Source organism: Rhinolophus hipposideros, assembly GCF_964194185.1.
Source record: "Rhinolophus hipposideros genome assembly, chromosome: 15".
NCBI classification, from domain to species: domain Eukaryota; kingdom Metazoa; phylum Chordata; class Mammalia; order Chiroptera; family Rhinolophidae; genus Rhinolophus; species Rhinolophus hipposideros.
In genome coordinates, this window is record NC_138061.1 from 21,707,095 (window position 1) to 21,730,826 (window position 23,732).

The window sequence follows — 23,732 nt, forward strand, 5'->3', positions numbered from 1 at the left end:
AGCTGCAAAGTATTCCTATGCATGGACGGGTCATCATTGACTTACCTCACTCCCTCCTTGAAACCCTGCATGGGCAGTAAGTAGGGAGGGGGCAACAATGAGGTGCCCCCCCATGGCACTTGGCAAGAGGCTTTCCCAAAAATGTAGTCTATGAAATTGACTGGTCATGAATCAGAGCAGGCCAAGTTACCCTCAAGAGATGAAATAGCCCCAGAGCTGGTGGGTCTTAAAGAACATCTGACTGGTGGTATTAACAAGCCTAAAGATAACACGTGTTCATTGGATGCAGAGGAATCAGGGAAAAGAGGGTTATTTGAGGCAAGCCATGGCGGGGCCCATAGGAGCACAGCCAGGCAGGCCCAAGTGTTGGGACCACCTGGCAGGCATTCCCCTATTGGTGAAGTGGCCTGGGTAGGGTTCAGAAGGCATTAAATCCTCAGATTGTGTCCTCAACTCCTCCCAGCACTCAAGTAGCTTCTCGCAGAGGTGGAAGGTGTCAAGTAGTCAACATACAGTCCAGTCCAACTCACAGTAAATTTCTCACTGAGAAGTAATAAGCTGACCTCTGGTTTGATTTGTTAGTTTTTGTGGACTTGATTAGAAGAGCCAGGAGCCCCCAGTTCTATCGATTCAGATGACACATCTAGGAGATGGAAATTTGGGGCCAGTTCAGCCAAGGGCCAGACGCTAGGCGGAGAGTACCCCCACTGGACTGACCCACCTATGCAGTCAGCAGCCTGCCTGATCCCATTGCTTGCCACCTTCAAGCATGTATAATAAACAAGAAGCATCTACTGTTTACTGAGCTCTGACTGTGGACCAGGTCCTGAGCCACATGACCTACAGTGATGACCTCACTTAATCCACGTGGTGGCCCTGTCAGTCGGGAACTAGTACGCCTACTTACTGACAAAAAAACAGAGATTTGGAAGATCAAGGGACTTGCCCAAGGTCAAGACCCAAGAGTCAAGTGACCCCCAGGCAAGTGTTTCATAAGAGGTGGTCCAAGGATCCCTCACATCAGTACCGCCTGAAATTCTTGTTTAAAACGCAGATCCCAAGAACTCACCCCCTGATTTACTAAACCAGATTATCTGGAGGTGGGCCCCAGGAACCTGCATTTTACAAGCTTCCAGGCAACCTGCAGGCCCATTAAGGTCTGAGAAGAAGTGCCTATGCCATAGCATAACCTCTAGACTCTACTCCCATGGCTTCCCTTGCCCTGTCTGGTCCCTGCCCTTTCTTGGTTCCCCTTGTACTCTTCTGACAACTCCTTCATGGTTTCATTCTGTCCACCCTTAAGGTCTAAGTGGCACCCATTGCTGAAACAGGTGGCAGCCATGACCTCTCCCCTGAGCTTCAAGCTTACACCTGGAGTTGCCAACCCACATCTCCCCCAGAAGGCCTCAGGGCTCCTCTGACATCCCAAAACACAACCCACCATCTTGCCCTCCAGCCGCCTCTCCTGCATGGAGCCCTGATGTAATCACCATCCTCCCAGCCACCTGGGCACCACCTTGGAGCTTCCCTCTCCCTTATCACCCCATCATTCATTTTCCAGTGCTGCCAGTGTCTCCAATGTGTTCCCCCTCTCTTTCACCAAAACTGTAGTTCAGGCTTTGGCATCCTTCCCCCAGACAGCTACGTTCCCATCATAGCTGGTCTCCCTGCTCTCATCTTGTCCCACTTAAATCCATCCTCCACAGGGCAGCTAGACTGACCCATCCAAGAAGCAAATCTAAAGCCTTCAGTGGCTCCCACTTCCACACACCCGGGACCTGTGTGGACGTTGGTCCAAATATCATCTCTTTCCACTTTTAATGCTGCGTTTAATGTTTCACTAGCTGGTGGTTTGCTCTTGGCAGCAAGGCGATCTTTTGTAAATGAGTGCCTCCCTAAACATGCAGAAGCAAATGTTTAATGCACCTTTACAAACAGCCTTGGGTACTAGGACTAGTGCTACTGCTAACAGAGCAATGAGCAGAATACTCACAGTAAATAATGCAATGTCTCCTGCCCTAATTTCCCCAGCACCAGAGGCTTTCTAGTTAGGATTTCTCAGGCCCACACTTCCTAACATCTCTCTTTCCTTTTCCAGTCTCAGGAATTCCTAAGCTGGTCAGTTACAGCTTCCTACGTCCCAGCTGGGTGTTCTCTGTGAAAAGAATAAGTGAATAAATAAGAAAAAAAAATAATGTTAAATGGGAACTTTCTCTAGAAAGAACATCTAAACACGCACTTGCTGTTTTTTGAGTAGGGGTCCAGGATAGAGCTAAGGAAGCAGGGCCACGAAAGCCCAAGGCCAGCCTGGGGAAGCTGTGCAGCTTCAAGGTCAGCTTCAAGGCCACGTGGTTGCCTGCTTCCTGTCCCACTCCCCACTCTATGTATTAGGCACTCAGGTACAGGTATTTTCGATATATGAGTTGGTGTCATCTTTGCAAAGACCTTCACTGCTTCCACTAGACCCCCAGGTTTTGAAGTTTCTGCCCCGAATTAACAGCCCAGCTAAGAAGCGTCAGAGTCAAGGTTGGAACCCAAGTTCTGCTCTCAAAGCTCATGCTCACGCAGGGCACTCATGAAGAGTCCACACCCCTCTTTACAAGGAGGGGAAACCTGGGCACAGAGAGGATGGGTCACACAGCTCATCACAGGCAAGACACACTCTCTGACCTCAGTTTATCCGATACACACCCTATGAGACGACTCTCTAGGGCAGGTGGGGAAGAAGGCACTTGAGATAAAAAGTCACAGTGACAGCAGCAGAGTTGGGGCCAGAACCTAGCTCTCCTGGACCCCTCAGCTACCTCTCTCTTTCCTCTCATCCCCTCCTTCCTTTCTTCCCGTCCTCTTCTTCCATGTCCCCTCCCCTGGACTCACTGCCCCAGGCCTCTGTGCTTAGCCCCAGAAGCCCTGGAAGATTCCAGACTGCAGGCCACTTCTAGCCAGATTCATCAGTGCCCCCATCCCACCCTGCAGCCCCATCCCCACCAGTTCCTATGCCAGAGGCGCCCTGGCACAGCAGAGATCTCAGAGCCACAGAGTCAGGAGTACTGCATTCTAGATCTCTTTCTGTTTCAACTTGCCCCGTGACGCTGGGCAGTTTCCTTCTTTCTGAGCCTCAGTTTCTCCCCTGTGAAAGGATAGGGTTAGACAACATGACTCCAGGTTGTCTCCATCCCTGAGGCACTGCTGTGGCTGGTGTCCTAGGGCCAGCCTCAGTGTCACAGATACCTTGATGACCTTTGGGTGGGCCACTCGGGCCACACCCTGAGAGGGGTTCCAGCAGAGCCTCCCCAAAGCCCCCACTTTTCTTCCAGTGAAAAACAATGAATTTCATTCCAAATAAGGGAACTTACAGCACAGTCCCCGCCAAGGCCCAGTTCCGGCTGGTTTATGTTAGCTGGACAAGACTAAACAGACCTTCACATTCTCAGTATTAAGCACTAAAAGTGAAAAAAAAAAAAAAAAATGACTGTCTCTGGAGCATGGAGTGAGAGGTCAGTGCTCCCCTGAGGCCCCTCAAGAGCTGGGCAGACCTGGAGAGGAGAGGGAAGGTGGGGGACTCGAGGAGGGGTGGGGGTATTTGACAAGGGCCACTGGGGAGGGAGAAGGGTTTCAACGGGCAGCAATGTGGGGGGCAGGCACCAGGTAATGTCGTCAAGGGGCGTGGGGCCTGGGGGTAGAGGGGCAAGTGGTCCTTTGTGTCAGCAGAGCTGGGAATGTGAAAGGGCACCGGACGATGAGAACACGAAGAGCAGGAGAAAGAAAGAGAGATGCAGGGAAGCAGTGAGACAGTCAGTGACAGGAAGACTCAATTCTTACCCACACCCTACCTGCCAGGATCAGGAGGCCAGGAGGGAGGGGAAAGGGAGGGAAGGACTCCACCACTTCCTGGACAATACAGCACCTGTTCCCAGCTGTCCCCACCTGCCTCCTGCAGTGTGGACACCACAAACCTGAGATAAGAATTTAATTATTTACAAAACAGAGAAGCCTGAAGCAGGACTGCCTTCCTGTTTTCCCACCAGCTGCCTCACACATACCTGCCTTCTAGCCTAACTCTGCAGGCCCTGCCCCTCCACCCCTCCATTACCTGGGCCATCTCCTTTCACAAAGTGCTTTGTCACTGTGGTCTGACAATCCTGAGAGGAAGCCATCACAGTTCTCATCTGAGCGGAGTGACGTGATCTGCCCAAGGTCACTTGTGTGTTGGTGGCAGAGCTAGGATCAGTGGCACTTCAGCATGAGTGCCAAGGCTCGTGCACCCTCTGGGGCCACACTGTCATCAGCCAGCCTTGCCTTAGTGCCATACACAGGCAGCTCCAGCTCCTCCATCTGCCCCCTGCCCACCCCCAAGAGAAAGCCCGTCCATATTATCCATACAAAGTTCCTGACCATTCTTCTGAACCAATCCCTCCTCCTGGGAGCCCTGTCTGACTCCTCTCGGCCTAACAGCCACCCTCCTCTCCTCCAACCTCCTTTACCCCAGTGATCAGCACCACAAGTGCTGTGAGGACAGGGGCACGTCTGCCCCAGAGGCTGGCACAAGGCCTGGCACCCAAAGAACACCTATGCCATCAGGGAATGAATGAGTGAACCAGTGGTGCCATACTGCTTCTCTTGTCTTGGCCCCAGAGCCTGGTACTCAGGAAATGCCATTTCGACAAAGAAAATGGGCTGTAACAGCCCTGAAGGGCCCATGGAAGAAAAGTTTGACTTCCCCAGAATCAGTCCATTCTTGCATTTATTTCAGTGCCTACTACGTGTGCCAGGCATTGGTAGTAGTGATACGACAATAAACAAGTCAGGCGGTAAAAGATACTGACGAGTAAACAGGCCCCAACAACTAGTATGATCAGTGCTATGAGGGGAGAAGCTGGAGATGGGCAGCAGTGGGAGATGACATTGACGCCATTTAACCTAGCTGGCTGGTCAGGGAAGGCTTTCTGATGGAAGTGATGTCTAAGCTGGGACTTGAAGCCTGAGCCTAATGATGACAATAGTAACTAGTGTTTATTACTAGCCCAGCATTATCTCTGAGAAGGAATTCGGGTATGGAGAAGGCCAGCCTCTGGCTCCAGGGAGCACAGTTAGTAAAGACAAAGTCTGACCCCACTCCAGAGCTCACGCCTCAACCTCAGTGCCTTCCACCATGCCTGCCTTTCCACCTCGGTCCTCAGATGACTGACGGGCCCAGGTCCCCCAGATGCTGTTGGGGAACTCCAAAGGCCTGCTGGGCCACACCAGAGATCAACGTCTGGGTTGGGTTTCCATAGTCCAATGGTACCCCCAGGCCTCTCATCCTATCTTATACCTTGACCAGGCCCAGAGAGTGGAGCTTGGGGGGTCCCTGCAGGCCCAGAGCTACCCCTACATTCCTGAGACAGATTTGGTGATGGAGAAAACTCCCCCATCTTCTCACATGCCTGAGTTTCCTGGGTCACAGGGAAGGAAGGGGCTCCATCCCAAAGGAGAAGTTCTTCTGGAACATTTGAGAAATTGTCCCCGAGCTGGAAAGTCCCTGTGTGGCCTCACCCCTGACAGCTCTGCACCATTCACTGCTGTCCCCGAAAAGAGGAACATCCACCTGCAATAGGAGTGGATGGGGGATAGGAGGACACGGGACAGGAACTCCCTCTTCAAGGCCCACCAGCCAGCTGGGTGGCCCTGGGCAGGTGGGCACACACAACCTGGAGGGTGCCCTGGATATGTCCATGCAGCTGTACCCTAGGCTGCTCCTCCAGGAAATAAAGCCAAGACCACCTGTCTCAGCAACCTCTAGGAGATCTGGAGCAAGATCCAGTGGAGAAAGAGGCACCAGGTCTTCAAGAAGCTGAAAGGCCGGGACAAATATAATGGAATTTTTTCTCCCCAGCAAGTCTGGCTCTCTGAGAGTGGGATCCACTTTGAGGTGATGAGAGAAAAAACTGGGCGAGGGGCGTAGGGTGGCCCTCTAGAGAGGCAGATGTTTCTCAGCTGGGTGCCAGCCAGGTTGGAGACGAAAGGACGCCACAAGTGCTCTGTAGAGCACCCTGGAGAGAGCCAGGGCCCTTCAGATCACGGTTGCAGCACTTCTGCACCCAGAGCCCGGGCCATGTGAGAGCTGGCCCACTAGAGAGGGAAGCTGTTGGCCCAGCGCAGCCCAGCTCCCGCCAGCCCGCGGCACACACCAAGCCCCAGGGACCCAGATTTAACCTATCCTACTTCATGTGTCCTCCTTCTCCCCAGGGGTCCCTCGGCAGAAGTTAAGATCCAATTGGCACTAACGGGACCAAGCTGACAGTGCCCAGGGCGGCGTGAGTGCTGTCATCACAGATTTGACTCACTAAGCAATGGCCACCAGTGCCTATGGAGCCCACCATTAGTGACATTTTGGCGGAATCAAGTGAACTGGGATGGTACTTTAAGAGGCAACACCACTGTCTGGCCCAGCTTTCAGATGGAGACCTAGAGCTTACAAGTGATTTATTCTGTCTCACATCCAGGAAGGGCTGAAACCTGGGCCTCCCAATAATCAGCTCATGAGCCCATAGGCCCATTCATTCCTCTGATTCTGGCCCCAGAAAGTCTTCTCTGGAAGCAAAAGGGGGTCCAGTTCGGTGGACATTTCCAGGGCACCATCTAGCTCTTCCTTTCCTCCCAAGGCATAAGACCTCCACTCTAATAATCAAATCCCAAGCCCAAGACGGGAACCTCAACCCAATTCTAGAATATGGAGCCCCAAAATGGATTCTTGGACCCAAGACTCAAAGCTCAATTGCAATCATAAACCCTGAACCCTGAAGTGAAAACTTCCAGGAATGGAACCCTCACCCCAAGCATGGAACTCAAACCCCTAAAACAGGCACCTCAATACCAAGCCAGAATTCTGCCTGCAGAAATGGCACCTTCACCCCAAAATAGAACCTGGTGCCCTGGGAACTGAATCTTAGCACCAGACAGTAAACCCCCACTTTCAGTTCAAGTCCTGAATCTTGGGGAACTCTCCTCGAAAGCTGATCCAGATTCTTCCTATATTTTGTTTCATTAACTCAACCTCAACTTGGGGACCAGACGAGGAAACCCAAACTCCCTAACACAGGTACCTTCACACTTGCAGTGAAGGAACCAGAGGAATGTCATGCAACCAGAGCCCCAGTTTCTAGGAGGGCTGCTCTCTGATGCAGAAACTTCCATGTGAGTGGTCTCCTGGGCACGCCCAGCCTTGTCCCAGCACTTCCTCCATCCTCTTTGCTCCACAGCAGGGTCTGGGAATCTGGCTGATCTCCTCAGCCCCAGAGGATCTGCCAGCCCCAGCCCTGGAGAGAGTGTCCACTCTTGCCACTTCTACTGGACATAATACTGGAAATCCTAGCCACTTAAGCAAGAAAAAGAAATGAAAGGCATCCAAATCAGAAAAGAAGTAAAACTGTCTGTTTGCAGAGGACATGATCTTATATATAGAAAACTCTAAAGACTCAACCAAAGAATTGTTAGAATTAATAAACGAATTCTGTAAAGTTGCAGGATGCTGAATCAGCACAGAACAGTCATAACGACAAACTATCCAAAAAAGAAATTAATAAACCCATTTACAATAGCATCAAAAAGAACAAAATACTTAGGGATAAATTGAACCAACTAGGTAAAACATTTGTACACTGAAAACTATAAAACATTGATAAAAGAAATTAAAGAAGACAAAAATAGATATTCCATGTTCATGGACTAAAAGAACTGATTTTTTTAAATGTCCATACTACCCAAAGCAATCTAGAGATTCAATGCAATCCCTATCAAAATTCTAATAGCATTTTTCACAAAACTGGAAAAAACAATCTCAAAAGTTGTATGGAACCACAAAAGACCCTGAGTAGCTAAAGCAATCTAAAGCAAAAAGAGCAAAGCTAGAGCCATGACACTTTGTGACTTCAAACTATATTTCAAAGCTATAGTAATCAAAACAGTATGATTTTGGCATAAAAACAGACATAAAGATCAATGGAATAGAATAGACAATGCAGATATAGACCCACTCATATATGGTCAACTAATTTTTAATAAAGGTGCCGAGATGGGGAAAGGATAGTCTCTTCAATAAATGGTGTTGGGAAAACTGGATATACATGCAAAAGAATTACATTCAATCCGTAACTCATACCACATATAAAAATCAACTCGAAATGAATTAAAGATCTGATCATAAGACATGCAACCATAAAACTTCCATGAGAAAACACAGGGGTAAATCTCCTTGACATTGATCTTGGCAATGATTTTTTGGATTTGACACCCAAAGGACAGGCAACAAAAGAAAAAATAAACAAGGGAAGCTACATCAAACTAAAACATTTTTGCATACTAAAGGAAACAACCAACAAAATGAAAATGCAATCTACAGAATGGGAGGAAATGTTTGTAAACCATACATCTTATAAGGGGCTACTATTCAAAATATATAAGGAACAATAGCAAGAAAATAATAATAACTCAATTAAAAAATGGACAAAGGACCTGAATAGTCGTTTCCCCAAAGGAGACATACAAATGGCCAACGGGTATACGAAAAGGTGCTCAGTGTCACTAACCATTAGGGAAATCAAATCAAAACCACAATGAGATACCATCTCACACCTGTAAGACATTTATTATCAAAAAGACAAGTGATAACAAACATGGATGAGGACACAGGAAAAAGGGAACCCTTAAACACTGTTGGTGGGAATGTAAATTGGTACAACCATTTTGGAAAACAGTATGGAAACTCCTGAAAAAATTAAAAATAGAACTACCACATTATCTAGCAGTCCCACTTCCGGGTATATTTAAGAAAAAAAAAAAGTAACTATGTGAGGTGGTAGATGTGTTAATTAATTTGATTGTGGGAGTCATTTCACAATGTATACATATATCAAATCATCAGATTTTACACGTTACATATATTACAATTTTGTCAATTATACCACAATAAAGCTGCAAGGAAAAGAAGGGTTTTCCTGAGATTAACCGGATTGGGGGCTGGGGATAGAACCTGTTACCTCAGGTAGGGAAGGGCATTCTTTTGGGTCCAAGCTCTGCCTTAGTCCCTGGAAACTGGGGACTCCAGGGGAATCAGAGGCAGGAAGAGGTCCTAGCTGGTTCTACTGGGGTCAGGATGGGCTTTTTCACTCACCCCAGTCTGTATCCTGCAAGCAAGAGTCAAGAATGGACATCAACCTAATGTTGATTCAAAGAGGTCCCATTAAGAGACCAAGAAAGAGCCTGGAACAGGACTCAGAAGTATGGACTTTCACAATCTCATGATAATCTGGGCCTCAGTTTCTCCTCAGTCAAGTGGGCCTATGAATCCTTGTCATGGGAATTGAACAAGATCCTGGAGGAGAAAGCAGGAGGGGACCATTTAAGTGCTATTCAAATACAAGAGACAGTCCTGTGAAGTGTTCAAGCCCAGGGCACAGCTTTTTTCTCTCCTCTCTTCCCCTTTCCTACCTGCTGCCTCATTTCTCAGCCCATTTTTCCGCATTCTGTTTACTAGATGGCCATTCAGCCAGTCCCGCCTGCTTTCCCCTCCCTCGAAGGCTTAATAATTTAATAAGTACTGAGCCCCATGGTGAGGGTCTGGGGCTTTGATCTCCAGTCTGGGAAAACCGGAGCAGCCTTGGCCTGTCCCGGCTGATTTATGGCCATCTTTTATGGTTTGTGTGTGTATGCGAGCATGCAGGAGAGACTGGCCCTACAGGGAGTGAGGAGCCACCTGAGAAAGCCTGGCTAGGGCTGGACTGAAGGCCCCTGGTTTGAGCACCAGCAGAAAGCCCGATGCACATCACACCACAGGTGCTTCTGCCCACTCAGGAGCCACCTGTGAAAAGCAGAGGGGACATTAATTATTGACGGTGTCCCAGGGGGTAGGCATGGAACCAAGAGCTCAGAGCCAGCCCTGCCCGGCTCACCTGTCTCTCCTCCTGGCTCTAAGACCTTGAGGCCCTGGGTGCGACACAGCTCTCGCGGAAACACCCACACATCACACACATACCCTAGTCCCCCCAAGAGGCCCACCCCCCAAGTATATCCAAGGTCTTCCATGCCAAGCCACCTGGGTGCCGCACTGACCAGTGCCCAGAGTCAGAATCTTCTAAAGCCTCTCCCAGATCAATCTACCTGCCTCCCTTTCTCGATGCCCCACTCTGGCAGGAGCCACCTCTCTCCTCCCCAAAGGGCTGCAGCCACCCCCAGCCTGGCCCCACCGCTGCCCCTCTGTTTCTCCAGAGCTTTCTAAGACATCTAAGTGATCTTGCCATTCTTCTGTTTAAAGCTTTCCAGGGGTTGCCCTGGGGACAGCACGTATCACAGTTGGGAAAAGCATTCCTCCCCACCACCACGGCGAATGCCCCAGCTCCTGAGAGCGTAATTCTGTAAGGACAGAGCCTTGAGACCTCATTACCACCTGATCCAATCCAGCTGTATGACCTTGAGTAAGTCGCTTCCCTTTTCCAGAGCTGAGAACCCCAACTCTGGGCTGAGAAAAGAGGGAGGACAAAACAATCTCTCTGGTATATACGAGACCCTTCCACCAGCCCCAGGCACACCTGAGAACCTGCCAATCCTCTCCCTCGGGGAGAATGTGTTTAAAGGAGCGTTTGCTGGGAAGATCAGGGACAGAAAAGGAAAGGAAAGCAGACACAGAGGAGGAGAAGGGCTCCAGGACCCTTCTGCCAACATGAACGGATGTCTGGACTGGATGAGGTCAGGCTATGAGCACTTCAAGGACAGACGATGCCCAGGGCTCACCTCTCAGTTCTCCATACCCAGCACCACGCCCAGCACAGCGTGGGCAGCGACTCTGATCAGGGCAAAGTGCCTACTCCCCTTGCTTTCAGGGGCACCTGGACACCCCCAAGTGGACACACACACTCTAGCCTGGCCATCCCCTAGAGATCAGCCTTTTAACAGATACCAGGCAGAGGCTGGGGCAGTCAAGGGTGAAACATGCAGGTGAAAGCCAGGGGCATGTGGGACTGCCACCACCCTAATCATATGACAGCACCTTCCCCTTGCAATGTTCTCCCTTTTCTGTCCCTCTGGAGTAGTCAGGATGGCATTCTGGGGGCAGCAGAAGCAAAGAAGACCATCCAGGTAAGCCAGCAGACGTACTTCCTGCCTCTCCCTTCATTCCAAGAAGGGTCCTCTGTGCTTCTGCTCCAGCCCCATACAGATAGCCTTTGTGAGCAGTAGCTTCTTCCACGGACAAGGGAGTGGCTGCTTAATGATGTTCTGCTGAAAGTTCCTTGGCCTAGAGGGCTGGGATTACACTGGCCTGGGTTCAGCCCCTCCTACTTCGCAGCAGTGGTGAACCAGCCCTAAACTCTGTCCTCAGGCACAGGGGCTGTGCTAGCCCCGCTACCAGGAACCCTTTGCCAATGCCCTCCACACCCAGCTCAGTGCTCTCAACTGGAGATGGGACTGCCCCTTCTGGGGTGCTTTTAAAAATATGAAAGAGCTATCTTTTTAATGTCACAATGCCATTTAGGTAGCCAGTGACGTTTAACAGGCAGGGGTAGGGATGCTAAATGAATAATTCCACACCCAACATGTCAGGAGCACCCCCTCTAGGAACATGAAGCTGACTCCTACTCATTTTCAGATCACTTCCTTAAATAAACTTTCCCAGACGCCCGGGACCAGGTCAAGCTCTGTTTTACAGTCCTTACCCAAATGTAACTGCTTGGGTACGTAACTAAGACAATATTAATTGTTGGACAGGACAGTTAAAGCAGTGGGTCCCCCATCCTCAAGGAGGTTGAGCATAACTGTCCATCCCTTACGTGTGGGCTGTGCATAGGGACTTTCTTCCAAAGAGCACAATATGGAAAGGGGGGAACGTGTAACTTTAACTTTGCAGTGCAGAAACCCATCAAGCACTACCTCGGCCGAGCGATCAAGGTCAACATCATTTTGACAGCATGCACCGTTGATATGACATGAGGAAAATGGCACTTCAGCTCTATGGTCTTTCTCTCCAAAACCTATAACCACATCTAATCATGAGAAGAACATCAGAGAAATCCCAACAGAGGGACAGTCTACAAAACGTCTAACCAGCAATCCTCAAAATTGCCAAGGTCATCAAAAACAAGAAAAGTGTGAGAAGTTGTCACAACGAAGAGGAGCCTGAGAAAACATGACAACTAAATATATGACGTGGTGACAAAAAACATAATGCAGTATCCTGGATGGGATCCTGGTACGGAAAAAGAACATTCGGGAAAACTTAGGAAATGTGAATAAAGTATGGTTTATTCAGTTATTATGTTATCAGTTAATAACAACGTACCGATATTAATTCATTGCCACGAATGTTCCGTGATAATGTAAGATGTTAACAATGGAAACACTGGGTATAGAATGTGTGGAAAATCTCTACACTACTTTGCAATAACTCTGTAAATCTAAAACTGTTCTACAATAAAAGAGTTATTAAACGAGACTGAAAGAAAGAGAAAAAAACGAACTGCAAAATCAGAGATATCTTGACTAGAATCCCAGCTCTATCTCATACCAGCCCTGTGACCTTGGGCAAGTTACTCAACCTCTCTGAGCCTCAGTTTATATATCCATAAATGGGGTTAATAATCATACTTCACACGGCTGTTTTAAAGATTAAATGAGAGAATGGATGTAAAAAAGCTTAGCACAGACTCTAGCACACAGCATGTTAGCAATTGTTATCATATTCTGATTCATTTTTGTTCTCATCTGCCTCCCCCACTGGACGGGAAGTTCCCTGGCAGTGAACCTTCATCATTTCTGTGTACTACCGCGTCCTCACGCCTACGAGAGCCTTTGGCCCATCGCTGATGCTTCATGTGCGTTTGTCAAACAACAGAATGAGCCCTCCTTATCAGAGCATCCCGGGAATCCCAACTCTCACCCTGGGAGAACTTCAGTCCTAGAGCCCAGCACAGAGCCCCACCTGTACCCAGAACCGCAGCCAAAGCAGAAAGCCAAGGCCTCCCACCTGCCTCGCAGTGACTAGCTCTAGTTCCTCCTCCTCTCCTAACCAGTCTTTTCTCTCTGCACCCCCACCCCCATCCCCCCCACAGGCGTCAGCACCTGCTCATTTCCCGAAGCAGCAGAATCTGGGTAATGACCTCTGATAAGCATCTTTTAATAAACCTTGTAGCTGGATCTGTCATCCAGGGACTCAGTCTCCCCCCTTCCCAACTCCACCCTCATCTCTTTCCACTTCCTGGGCTGCCCATTAGCACCTCTGGTCTCACCAGGCAGGCTCCCAAGGCCTCTGGAAAACGGCCAACAGGAAGCTCAGGCTATTCCATAAGCCTGACCCTCCTCACAAGCCTAGGTCTCAGCGGCCTCTCCTGGCTCTGCCTGCACCACCCAGCCTGACTGCTGGCCAGTCCACTTCTCTCTATCTCTGCAGGCAGGTTTCCCAGGTGTTACCAAGGAGACCACTTGCATCCTGCCCAGCGTTGCCCAAGCAACCGGCTCAGTGAGAAGCAGCCCCTCATCCTCTAGCTCCTGGATGTGCAGGACAAAGAACAACAGAGTCACAGACCAACAGGAAAGAGGCCCAGGCAAGCTGGCATACAGGGGGGAGGCGTCCCCTGGGCAGCAACCAGCTCCTGCCCTCCTTCCTCCCTCACTCTTCCTCCTTCTGTTACCACTCTTGCTCATCCTACCTCCATCTTGAGCTCTGTGGTTTAGAGCCAATGCCTGGGCCCCAGTATGCACATCTTGGAAGTGGGCACATACCATCCCAGAGGGTCAAAAATGCTTCCAGATGCGTGACTCCTAGATGGAGTCGTCAGCTTGGCTGTCCCACCAGCTCTTTGAGCTAGGCCCAAGACAGAAGTCCTGCAGCCTCCACTCCTCCCAGCAGCTCAAGAGACATCATTCCCTCCTCCCCTCAGCCTGTATTCTGCTGCTGTTCTCGTTAGTATTTAAATGAAATTACTACACTCCTCTGCTCAAAAGCCATTCATGGCTCCCATTGCCTACATGGTAAAGTCTAAACTGTTCATTCTGACATCAGAGGCCCTCCAAGATCTGGCCGCAGCCTACCTTTAAAGATTGACCTGTTTGTCCCATACCCCAGGCTGGAGGAATTGCTCATTGGCCCTGCACACACCTTGCATTTTCTTGCCTCCATACCTTCGCTGCCATGCCCTCAGCGAGATACCCTTATAACTCCATTCCAAATCTTCTCTATCCGACTCCAGGTTCCCCTCTTCTGAGAAGCCTGATCTCAGAGAGCCCTGGGTTTCGATCCCAGCTCCATCAGTTACTAACTTTGTAGTCTGCAATAAGTTACTTAACCTCTCTTTCCCCATCTATAAAATGGTGACGAAATCTACCTCAGTAGTTTGTCAGGAGGACATTAATCTAAATAATCTACATGTATGTACATGGCACACGGTAACCACCCAACACACAGTAGCTAAAAATCTTATTGGTATGATTAACAATACAGGGTTCAGAGGTCAGACTGAACTAAAAATCAACAAGGCATGTTCAGGGTTCAACACGGGGGCTGTCTCAGCCCAGACTCTGAAGTTTGGAGGGTCAGAAGAGGACTCCAGCCCTCTTTTCCAGGTCTGTTTGCTGCATCACTGGGGGTGGAGAGCTGAATGAGCTCACCTAACCTGCAAGCATCGTGACAACCAAGGGAGGAGCCCAGACAAGGGCTGTGGGAATATCTGTGGGTTGGCCAAAAGGACTGAGACCTTGAATATCTGATTATGACAATCTGGGTCATAACCTTGAAGGCTGTGGATAGGGGAGGGGCATGATGAAAGGACTACTTTAGACAGCTCACTCTGGCAGCATCAAAAGAGGAACTGAAGGCAAAGAGGCTAGCTATTAGCAATATCTGGGATAAGGAACCAGATCAGGAAGTAGCAGAGAGAATGTGAAAGCTGGAAAATAGGTAGGACTGCAGCACCACCACCCTCAGAGAGCACCGAGGAAGTTCAGGGACTGCAGAAAAGTTCCTGTGGCTCACTCTGGCCCACCTCAAAGAATTAAGGCTCTTTGGCCAAAGGCAGAGGATCCTCCCTCAGGGCCAGGAGCCTCAGCCAGAATGGAAAAGAGATTCTGGAAACAATGCCACACCCAGCCAAACCTGGAGGGGGACAATCTCCCTGCAGCTGTCATAACCAGTGGCTTTGTTAAATGTCCAATTCAATTAGTACCAGCTTTTAAGAGATGGGAAGTTCACTCCTAGGTATATACCTCAAAGAACTGAAAACAGGTGTTCAAACAAAAACTTATACACGCATTTTCATAGCAGCAAAATTCACAATAACCAAAAGGTGGAAACAACTCAAGTATCAATCAACTGACCAATGGATACACCAAATGTGACACACACACACATATATATATATATATATATATATATATATATATATATATATATATATATATATATGTATACATATACATTGGAATACTATTCAGCTACAAAAAGGAAAGAAAACATGTTATGAGGTCTGGCAATTAAGTTCATGAACTTCAATGTTGCTAACCTTTTTTGATATCACAGGGATAATTCATTATGAATTTGTACCAACTGGACAGTTCACCAAATTTACTATTTGGAAGTGCTGAAAAGCCTGTGTGAAAAAGTTAGACCACCTGAACTTTTCGCCAACAATTCATGGCTCTTGCATCATGACAATGCACCAGCTCACACGGCACTGTCCGTGAGGGAGTTTTTAGCCAGTAAACAAATAACTGTGTTGGAACACCCTCCCTACTCACCTGATCTGGCATCCAATGACTTCCTTCTTTACCCGAAGATAAAGGAAATATTGAAAGGAAGACATTTTGATGACATTCAGGACATCAAGGGTAATACGATGAGAGCTCTATGGCCGTTCCAGAAAAAGAGTTCCAAATTGCTTTGAAGGATGGACTAGGCACTGGCGTCGGTACATAGCTTCCCAAGGGAAGTACTTCAAAGGTGACCGTAATGATATTCAGCAATGAGGTATGTAGCACTTTTTCTAGGATGAGTTCGTGAACTTAATTGTCAGACCTCGTACTACATAGATGAACCTTGAAAACATTATGCTAAGTGAAAGAAGCCAGACTCAAAAGGACAAATATAGTGTGATTCTATTTATATGAAACACCCAGAATTGGCAAATCCATAACAGAAAGTGGTTGCCAGGGATTCAGGGGAGTGGATAAGGGGAAGTGACTGCTTACAGGCTTTCCTTTTGGGGTGATGAAAATGTTCTGGAACTAGATAGAGGTGGTGGTTGCTCAATATTGTGAATGTACAAAACACCACTGAACTGTACACTTTAAAATGTTGAAACGGTGAATTTTCTGTTATGTGAATTTTACCACAATAAAAAAAAGATGGAAGGTGGCCCATCCAATCCCCATCTATAGGTGATCACTGGGGCTGAGGAGTCCTCCCCAAAGATTTCCTAGTTACTTTTCTCCCAAGCGGGCAGGTGCTCAGAAAGAGCTGGGGAAGGAGGAAGACCTTGATTCTCTTATCCATCTCCATGAAGCATGAACCCCCTGCCCAGTCACCCTGTGCCCTTCACTGAGATTGTATACACATACTTACCCATTCCCACCTCCAAGCCTTTTCTGCATGTCCCTTCCCTCACTCTCCTCCCCACACTCTAGGACTCCCACTGCACCCCTTGCCATCTCTCCATCACTGTGTCTCCAGAAAGAAGACCACAGTCTGCCATCTGACAGGTGATGGACAAGCCTTGTTTCAAGTCAGCTTGACAGCCAGACCAATCTTAGATCTCCAGTGAGTCCCAGGGTCCCTATTACACCAGGCCCCTTCCAGTTGTTTTCATTAAAATGATGAGAAATCAATTCAAATTGCAATTATAGGAGAGAAAAAATCGAGAGTTCCCTGCGCCCAGCAAATTTCTACACGGACAGTGATAAGAATTAGAGCTGAATTCTGGGCAAGGACTGAAACAATCTAGCAGAATTCTAGGTGGACAGTCTTAGAATCACAGCCAGTATCAAGGTCAACACCAATACAAGTGGAATGGATCTGGTGTTCAAACAAAATACCTCATTTATCAATACATCAATATATCTCATTGATATATCAGAGAAGATTCCTAGGTCAGTGCTGATACAGTCAGAAGGGAATTTGGAGTGAACACTAAAACAATCACAGAAGGAAGCTGATGGCTCTATTAGGATGGGGAAAAGTCAGGCTGAGAAGGAGCATCAGGACCCTGGATGGAGGATGGAGGGAACCCATAGGTGGCCTTCATGGGCATGCTCTGGGCCTTCGTCTTAGGCTTAGAAGGAGCAGAATCAAAATTATCATGGCCACCTCCAGCAGGTGTGTGTGTAGGGGCGGGGAAGAGTGGATTTCGGTAAACTGAGCCTGAAGGGAAATGGATGGGGGAGGGAGACTGCCGGGAGAGAATTTCTCCACCATTTAGTCCCAGGGAGGCAGCAGAAGTGGGGTTTCCCAGGTCAGCCAGGTGTGGAGTCAGGTGGAGGAAGCTAGGGTAGGGGCCAGGTGATGAGAGAGCTTCAGAGCCTCTCCTGCCCACTCTCTCCCTTGCCAAAGACCCCCGCCTCAGAGACCTCACATCCCCACAATCCCAAACTTTAGGTAAAAAAAAGGTACAATTATGGAGGTGTTCTCTGAGCTTCCCTAGGATTCAAGGATGGGGCAGGGCCTTTTTGGGTAGTTTGTTAGCATTAAAGCACCAAGTCAACTCACGGCAAACCCCACCCTTGAAGGACTTAGCCTGGCTTTGCCACCTTGTCTGGACTGACCCACTGAGTAAACGGGGTCAATCAATCACTGTCCTTTCCCCTCATTCTTCTCACTTATAAGGGAGGACACTGAACTGGATGACGTCCACAGCTTCTTTCATCATTAGGAATCTCTTTCCAACGCACAGAAACAGTCTTTACATGTGCTAACAGAGCTTATTTCCAATTATAAAAAAACAGTATTTGCTTATTGTAGAAATATTTGAAACGAGCAAAATATAAAAAAAGAAAAGACAAAGTCTTATGTGATCCCGTTACCTAGAGGAAACCACTATTAACCTTTTGGAAACTTTCTTTCCATGGTTGATTTTTTTTGGCATTCATGTCATTTTATTTTAACAACAACAAAAAAAATGTTGGGATCTTACAGTTTATACAACTTTATATCCTGCTTTTTCAACTGTCCTTATGCTACTGTGAGCCTTGTCCCAAGTCATCAAATATTCTTCAAAAATACAGTTTTAAAGATTGCATAATATTCCACTAGGAGACTATACCATGATCACAGGGTGTTTATACCATGATCACAAGATCCTGGTATAAATAACATGGCCATGAACTTCCTCATCTAGTGCATAAGTATTTGCCTGCATCTCCATTTCCTTAGGATCAATTCCTCTAGGTGGAATCACAAGGCCGATGAATACGATATTTTAAAAGGTCTTGACGTGTACCGCCATATTAATTTCCAGAAAGACACAACAAACCCATGGATTTTCCAGAGCCGAGTGAGAGCTGAAGTTCTGAAAGGGTTGGAGTTAGAATGCAGGACGGTGGTCCCGTCTCTCCTCCTCTCCCCCAGTCTTGAAGGTTAACTGTCCAGCAAAAGAGAGGACAGAATTCCAAGTCAGAAAATATAGGTCTGCAGCCTAGCTCTGCCTCTTACTGGCTTTGGAAACTGAAGCAAGCAATGGTTCTCCTCAACTTTAAAATGGGTCTTGCTAGCGCTGCTGACTCCCTAAACCACTTTCCTTGCTCACATGAAAAGCTGTTTGTGAAAATTCTTTGTTTCCATCAATGCTCTGTCAAAGGGCATTGCTATCACCCTTCTCATAACCTGGGGGTCTGAAGGAATGGGTTGTTCCCCCTTCCTGGTTCTCAGCCATCAGAATGTCCAGAATGCCATGACAAGTGCTGGCTAGTTCTGAGAATAATAGAAAAGCAGCTTCCTGAGGGGAATCAGTGGGATCTGAGAGCCCAGGAGGACTCAGTTCTGTCTTGCAAAGGTCAGAGACAGTACTGGAAGCTGCAGGGCCAAAAACTGGGCCTAGGGCCTCCCTGAGGGTGCTGGTGGGTCAGGGACTCAGGCAGCAAAGACTTTCCTGGTAAACCTTCCTGTTTCAAGGCTCCCAGCACCTCCTTTTTAGGGTCCCAATTGGACATTACGTCTTTGGAGGAAGCAGAAATCAAGCTGATTCAGTGAAGGCAAAAAGTCAATAGCTGCAGAAGACCCCGGAAGCCTTCAGCTTTGGCCCCTTCTTCCAGGCTACTATAAATCAGTCCTGGATCTTTAAGACCCACCAATTGGAAATGCAACTAGTGCTTCCAGCAAGACCTCTCCAGCCCTGGGCAGATGGAAACGGAGACTGTGATGCCTCCCTGAAAAGCACAACTGTCCGGCCTGAGCCTCCCACCACACTGCCCCATCCGCCCGGCAAATACCCTTCTTCGCACCTACACGCTCACCACGCACCTCGGCCTGGGAACTCCAGTGACGTTCCCAGTGCTGGCAGGGAGAACTGCGTAGACCCCGCCACACGCCATCCTCCGGGTTTCCATCATCACCACCGGCCGCCCCCAGCCCTAGCCTACCTCCATGGCATCGCCTGTCTCCAAATACGTACAACAGGTGGCACCTGCCCCTCCTCCCTGACCACACTGTCCACCTCTCCCTGCCCTCCACCTGAGCCCCGGTCTTCCAGCTGCGCCCAGCGCGCGGAGCCTTACCTTTGAGATTTTGGGAGTGGCCCCGCGGCGGCCGGTTCGGGTGTCCTCGGGGCAGAGAGGGGATACTGGAGAAGTTGTTACCCATGGCATCAGGCCCCAGGGGATACGGCTCTCGCAGAGGGCAGGAGAGGCTGGGCAGGAGCGGAGGGACAGAGCGCAAGTGTGTGCGCGCGCCGGGGCGCGCCGCCGGGGGAGGGCCCCGGGGGGGCTGCGGCCGGGGGCGGGCCGGCCGCTCCTCTCCTCCCTCTGTCTGGGCTCCGCGGTCCTCTGCGGGTCCGGCCCGCCGCGGGGGTCCTCGCGCGAGCTGGCTACCTGCCTGCCATTGCCCGCGGCGGGGGCGGGGGCGGGGGCGGGGGCGGGGGCCGCGGGCGGGCCCCTGAGTCCCGGCCGGAGCTGCCCGGGGCTGCCCCCTTCCTCCAGCTGGCGCTCGGGTTCTGGCCGGTGGCGGGCGGCGCGGGGGCTCCGGCGCGCTCCCCCAAGGCCATAGAGTCAGGGCTCCCGGCGCTCAGCCGCTCGGCCTGTCCAGCGGCTCGGCGGCTCAGCGGCAGGCTCGGTCCCCGCCCGCGGGGACGGCCGCTGCGGCGACGTGCGTGGCGCCCTCCCGCCGGCGGGTCTGCATGGAGCGGGGCTCCGTGGAGCGCGGGCCTTGCTGGGCGCCCCCGCGGTGGTTGGTCTCCCCCAGGCCGCCTCGCTCCAGCCCCCGTCGCCCCCACCCCCGCCCCCAGCCGTCGCCAGGATTCCCTCACACCCGTTGTTATGGTGACAGCTGCGCCGGTGAATGAGCGTCTTAGTGACACGCGCGCGCCTGTTCAGCCCGAGGTGGTCCGCGCTCCCGGCTGCCAGGAGCTCTCCGTGGCGCGGGGGCCCCGGACCCAGGTGGCGTTGAGATGTCAGGCAGAGGTGGGGCTCCAGGGGTTGGACTTCGCCCTCTCACAGACAGTGGAACGTGGTCTTGAAAACAAGAGAAACGGTAAAGCAAGAACATTGATCTCCCTGGGTGCCAGGATGGGGCCTGGCACTTAATAAAAGCTCAAGAAAAACAATTTAATGAGTACAGGGATGATTAAATAAATGAAGTGAGATTAGGAACCTGAGCACTTGTTCCTCCCCTCTCAGTCACACGTGAAGGGGCAATGGCTCAAAACAAAACACCCAGGATGTCCAGTTACTGGACACACAACATCTGAGGCCTTTTGATAAATACAGACTGGGCCTAGGACACGGAGTTGCTGGCCAAGCTGGGGAAACAGACCTCAGGGACAAACCATCGGAGAACCACCAACTCTGAACTAAGTGGTTCTGTCAGCTACAAGAGGTGGGGGAAGGGGACGTCTGTGGCCTATAGCAGTCAAAGGAGGCTTCCTGGAGGAAGGGGGCTTCAGCAAGTTGCCTGTTCACATGACTCTTCCATCCTGTAGCTCAGCACTGTACCAGGAAGCCTGCAGGAAGGCAAAGGGAGTCATTCTCTACGTGGACAGGGGACATCTCCCTCTCCTAATCTATCAGGGGTAGAAAATGAGCCAAGTCCCCCCACCCCCAGAGAGAATCTGCCGTCCTGCTCCTCTAGGTCACCCCTAGCTCCCTGACTGGCTTCAACAACTCTGGATCCAGAATTAGCAAGGAGTGGGCTGGCAATGGGCATCTCATCCACCTTGTTATGGAAGCTTCTTCCCTCAAGTCTCCATGTGATGGCTTTTTATTATTCAGGCAGAGCTCATGTGTCACCTCCTGACCTTCCCTAACCACCCGAAATAAAGAAGCCCCACCATTCTGTCACTTTCCGTACCATTATTCTGTTTCATTTTCTGGCATTAGCTTGAAAGTAGCCCTTCCTTCTTGCTTATGTTCTGCCTCCCCCATTAGAACATAAGCTCTGTGAGGGGAGAGAGCGGTCAACTCCATTCATCATGAAGTCCCCAGCCCCTAGGAGAGTGCCTAGCGTATGACAGACTATCAAAAAGTATTTGTGGAATGGGCGAATCTCCCTGCTTGCCAGCAGAGGAACTCCATTAAGATCGCTGGGAGTAAAGCCTCTGAGCCACCCTTTATTTCTCTCCCCTGCCCTCCAGCCCCACCCCATTGCAGGCATCACATCCTTAAATGTCTGGGACTCTAGGCAAGCTAGAAATATCCGTGACAGCTGCTCTCTGGGGTCGGGAGGGAAAGACAGCCCCCACCCCCACCTCCAGCCTCTCAGATGCCCAGGATCACGTGCCCAGCCAGCTGCAGAATGGACATGGCAGGTCAGGGGTGCTGTCTTATTTATGGGCGTATCTTCCCGAGGCTCACTCCCAACTGATGACTCATGCATCAGAAATCCATGGGCTCTGAATGGCAGCACATGCACACATTTTCACACACACCTCTACACTGTCTTACACACTCACTTCTATGTAAGCGCGCACACACTCACAAGCAGTCACATGCCCCCGTGAAATCTGCTAGAATGAGGTCACTGGGAGATGCTGCTGGCATCAGAATAAATCTGAAGGCTCTGTATAAATGAGACTAATTCCCTTGGAGTGTGTGTGAAGTGGGAGTCCATTGGTATGATTTGCAGACACTGGCTGGGAGAAGGCTCGGACTTTTCCTAGAGTCCCAGCCTCCCTTCCTCGGAGGAGGAGCTGGGACAATGTCCAGGAGATGGAGGAGGGTGAGGCCCCAAAGGTAGAGGACAGCAGAGATGTCATAGGCCCCATGTGGTGTAAACCTGGGGCAAAGCAGGGCAAAGATGGAGAAGGTGAAAGGGAAGGAGGGAAGTGAGGGCTAGGAGACTGGTGCTGCCTGAGGAGTCCAGAGGCAGTGACAGGCTCTGCAGCTCAGAGCAGCCTGATGCCAGGGGCCCCACAGGAAGGTGAGAGAGGCATTAAGGACCAAGGCAGGGACCTAAGGGCAGGACAGGAACTTCCCCTGACCCAAGAGGGTTGAGGAGATAATGGGAGTATCCACGGGGCCAGGATGAGGGTAAGGCAAGTGAGGCACCTCTGGTGTAAAATGCAAGGAGGCACAGGCTCTTAGGGTCAGGCAGTGCCAACCCTGCACTTGCTTGGGCCTGAGAGTGAGTGCCTCTGAAATTTTGCACATTAGGCCACCTCCCAGCCTGGCCCTAGCACTTCTGGAAAGCTCTGTACTGTGGGAGGGGGCACCACTATCAAGGGTCAACTGGGTGCAAGCTCTGGCCAGGCCGGAACCTAGAGAAGTCTGTGCCTCAGAAACCCCTTCCTAGCAAGGGCTGTGGTTAGACCCAGCTCAGAGGGTAGAACAACTCCAGTACCCAGCCCTCCTGCCCCGACACTGGGCAGAATTCCCGAGGCCTTCCGGTCATCCTTCAAGTCACCCTTGGCTGCCAGCAGGCAGGGAAGTGGCCTGCATGGCCCTGAAGGACCTTCGCAGCCCCATCCCGTAAAGGAGGAGGGAGAAGGAGCCTGCCAGGGAGACTGGGGCTGGATGAAGTCACTGTTTTGCTGGCTTCAATGGAAGCTATTAATACCTTAAGGTGGGGCTCCAGCACCTGTCATGGTGGCAACCCCGCCTCCCCAGCAGTGTAGAGTCTGAAGGCGGTGCCCAAGAGGGTGAGTGTGAGTGCATATGTGTTTGTATGTGTGTCCTGGTTTGTGACTGTGTGAGTGCTCACACCAGCGCGTGGGGGAGGGAGGATCCCTGCAAGGACCCAGGGCCGAACCAGGGCTCCTTCAGCAGCAGCTTTGATCCCCACTCTTCCTTCTCTCTCTCTTCTCTCCCTTCTGGCTGGCTCCGTCTTCTCTTTCTCTCCTTCCTTCCCTCCCTCCCTCTTTCTGTTCCTTGCTCTGTCTCCTCCTGCTGGTTCACCTCTCCTCACGCTCCACAGCTTCACTTCTTCCTCATGCTCCACAGCTCCCAGATCAGTTCAAATCTTGAAGCGTCTCCATGTTGATAAAATTATAAAACATTTTATCGAGAGTCTCTTTTCTTCCTTCCCTGAGCTGCTGGATGCGGAGCCCAGAACCAGCCACAATAATGATCCCCCA

The 23,732-nt window shown here is 50.2% G+C and overlaps 1 protein-coding gene across 3 annotated transcripts in view; it reads right to left on the reverse strand.

Annotated features, from left to right (window-relative positions):
- The window catches only part of NEURL1 (neuralized E3 ubiquitin protein ligase 1), a 68,980-nt gene extending 48,437 nt beyond the window's left edge, over nucleotides 1-20,543 (reverse strand). Inside the window, exons 1-2 of one of the 3 annotated variants that reach the window (XM_081074470.1) lie at nucleotides 19,726-20,543; nucleotides 18,486-18,593 (exon numbers count right to left, since the gene is read on the reverse strand). In XM_081074470.1, the coding sequence (XP_080930596.1) occupies nucleotides 18,486-18,593; nucleotides 19,726-19,810 (193 nt within the window). In that variant the 5' untranslated portion in view covers nucleotides 19,811-20,543. Of the gene's footprint in view, nucleotides 1-18,485; nucleotides 18,594-19,725 lie in introns of those variants that run through there. The other 2 variants (XM_081074471.1, XM_081074474.1) reach the window with 2 other exon arrangements.
- Between the last annotated feature and the right edge of the window lie 3,189 nt (nucleotides 20,544-23,732).